The sequence below is a fragment of the Limulus polyphemus genome, unplaced genomic scaffold (assembly GCF_000517525.1).
Source record: "Limulus polyphemus unplaced genomic scaffold, Limulus_polyphemus-2.1.2 Scaffold11148, whole genome shotgun sequence".
In the NCBI taxonomy this organism is placed as follows: Eukaryota; Metazoa; Arthropoda; class Merostomata; order Xiphosura; family Limulidae; genus Limulus; species Limulus polyphemus.
Window position 1 is genome coordinate 1 of NW_013676758.1, and position 2,962 is coordinate 2,962.

At 34.6% G+C, this 2,962-nt stretch overlaps 1 protein-coding gene across 1 annotated transcript; it reads right to left on the reverse strand.

Annotated features, from left to right (window-relative positions):
• Window positions 1-1,381: 1,381 nt before the first annotated feature.
• On the reverse strand, window positions 1,382-2,516 carry LOC111083777 (the record flags this gene model as incomplete). The annotated part of the gene is made up of 2 exons (XM_022380467.1): window positions 1,382-1,492; window positions 2,190-2,516. Coding segments are annotated over 2 exons (438 nt in total), but the record flags the coding sequence as incomplete, so codon positions are not given.
• Between the last annotated feature and the right edge of the window lie 446 nt (window positions 2,517-2,962).

The window sequence follows — 2,962 nt, forward strand, 5'->3', positions numbered from 1 at the left end:
TTCATGTGTTGGACAACAATCATCCATCATTGTACATGACCATTAGTCGCCTGACCAACAGCGGTTCATGTGTTGGACAACAATCATCCACCATTGTACATGACTATTAGTCGCCTGACCAACAGCGGTTCATGTGTTCGACAACAATCATCCATCATTGTACATGACTATTAGTCGCCTGACCAACAGCGGTTCATGTGTTCGACAACAATCACCCATCATTGTACATGACTATTAGTCGCCTGACCAACAGCGGTTCATGTGTTGGACAACAATCATCCATCATTGTACATGACTATTAGTCGCCAGACCAACAGCGGTTTGTTTATCTGTTGGACAACATAGTTTTCAGTTGGAACGATACTGAAACCTTCGCGACAATGTTTCCTGTGAGTAACTAGGACCCTGGTCACGGGGCTATAAACTCATTAACACACTTTAAAACTAAGCTGAGATTTATCGAAAACTTCATATGATCACGTAGGAAAAATATATCAAACATTCTCAAAAACATATTCTGACTTAGATTGAAAGACAAATGAACGGTAAAAACGGTATGAAATTAAAAAACAACCACAAATAAATATCGGATGAGAAAGAAAAACAGGAATATTTAATTCATGGATCACTTTATATTAACTTAATGCTTGTCATTTCACTAATATAAAAATATGTCTATCTTTACGTTTTAGGCCTGTATTCTTGTCATTTCACTAATATAAAAAGATAGACATATTAATACAGGCCTAAAACGTATTTATATTAGTGAAATGACAAGAAGATAGACATATTAATACAGGCCTAAAACGTATTTATATTAGTGAAATGACAAGAAGATAGACATGTTAATACAGGCCTAAAACGTATTTATATTAGTGAAATGACAAGAAGACAGACGTATTAATACAGACCTAAAACGTATGATTGAGAGAGTTATGAATGAACTAACGTTTTTCTAATCCGAGGCCGCTTACGACCGTTGGAGCACTTTAGATGCTCATGTATTTGGTAGCCGTCCCTAACTTAGCAGTGATAGGCTAGACGGAAGGCAACTAATTCGATACCACTCACCGCCAACTCTTGTACCCGTGAATAGTCACATTATAACGCCATCACGGCTGAAAGGGCGGACATGTTCGGCGGCAGGGATTCGACCCCGTATATTGCAAACCGAGCATCCTAACCACAAGGCCATGCCAGACATAGATAAAAAAAAGTTATAAATATTTTTTTTTCGTATGAAGTTTCACTACAAAACATGTGACTTCAAAGATCCAATAAGAAACTTGTTCGTGCTAATTAATATTCAGTTTCATATTGTAACACGCGAAGATAAATGATTTTCTAAGTAACTTAGTTCCACTGTCTAGAGACAACTTACCTCCAAACGTTTCACATGTCAAAATATAGGGGTCACCCTCGTTTAGTGGGCCAATCTTATTTTGTTGAATCTCTCCTCTACTGTCAGTTATCTTCATATACTGAGGAGGTACTGGAAAACAGTGAAGCATTATTAAGATAGAAACCTATATTATCCTAGTAACTAACATAACACTAGTCTACAAATAAAGAAAGATAGAAACCTATATTATCCTAGTAACTAACCTAACACTAGTCTACAAGTAAAGAAAAATAGAAACCTATATTATCCTAGTAACTAACCTAACACTAGTCTACAAGTAAAGAAAAATAGAAACCTATATTATCCTAGTAACTATCATAACACTAGTCTACAAATAAAGAAAGATAGAAACCTATATTATCCTAGTAACTAACGTAACACTAGTCTACAAATAAAGAAACACTACTACAAACTGTATAAACAGATAGAAACAATATCTCACTAAGAATGTTATATAAGATATCGTTATTATATAAACAGATAAACAAATATAAACAATATCTCACTAAGAATGTTATATAAGATATCGTTATTATATAAACCGATTAAGAAATATAAACAATATCTCGCTAAGAAAGTTATATAAGATATCGTTATTATATAAACAGATAAACAAAAGAAACAATATCTCACTAAGAATGTTATATAAGATATCGTTATTATATAAACAGATAAACAAATGAAACAATATCTCACTTAGAATGTTATATAAGATATCGTTATTATATAAACAGATGAATTTGTTAGGATAAAGCTAGAAAGAAATAGTAATACACATTAGGCTTACCAATCACCATGACATACGTTTGAAAATGCCTTGTTCTGCCCAACTGGAAATCTACACGACAACGATAACTGCCTTCGTCGCTAGGTACGACAGGATATATCACTAAGACAGAAGGTCTGTCTACTGTACTAAAGAAGGCTCTTCCATTTAAGAAATCTATGGCCACGTGCTGGGCCTTACTGTAAGTTCCCGCTCGGCCATCATAGCTATAAATAGGCTTAGAGAAGTCGTCTTTATACCACAACACGAGCTCCACCGTGTCATCAGTGATGGAAGGGGTAATGTTACAGGTAACCGCTATCTTACCTCCAGCTATGGCGATGTTCTCTAGATAAAGAAAACCACGAGTCTGGTAAAAACTTTTGGTTTACCTGTATTCACTAGTTCGTTATTCATATTCTTTAGCATCATTGTTTAAAAATCGGTTTTAGTTTAAATAAGTAGAAAAGTATATACAGTATTCTTCATAATTAGATGATATAAACGCTACTGCGTAAGATATAACAGTGAGTTACCTAGACTTGGCAACCTACGTTTATTATACACACATCTTACTAAACCAGACTTACCTGGTCTAGCCTGTTTACCTTTCTTATAAACACATCTTACTAAACCAGACTTACCTAAACTGGCCTGTCTACCTTTATTATAAACACATCTTACTAAACCAGACTTACCTAAACTACAAGTAGACAGGCCACTATAAATAAACACATCTTACTAAACCAGACTTACCTAAACTACAAGTAGACAGGCCACTATAAATAAACACA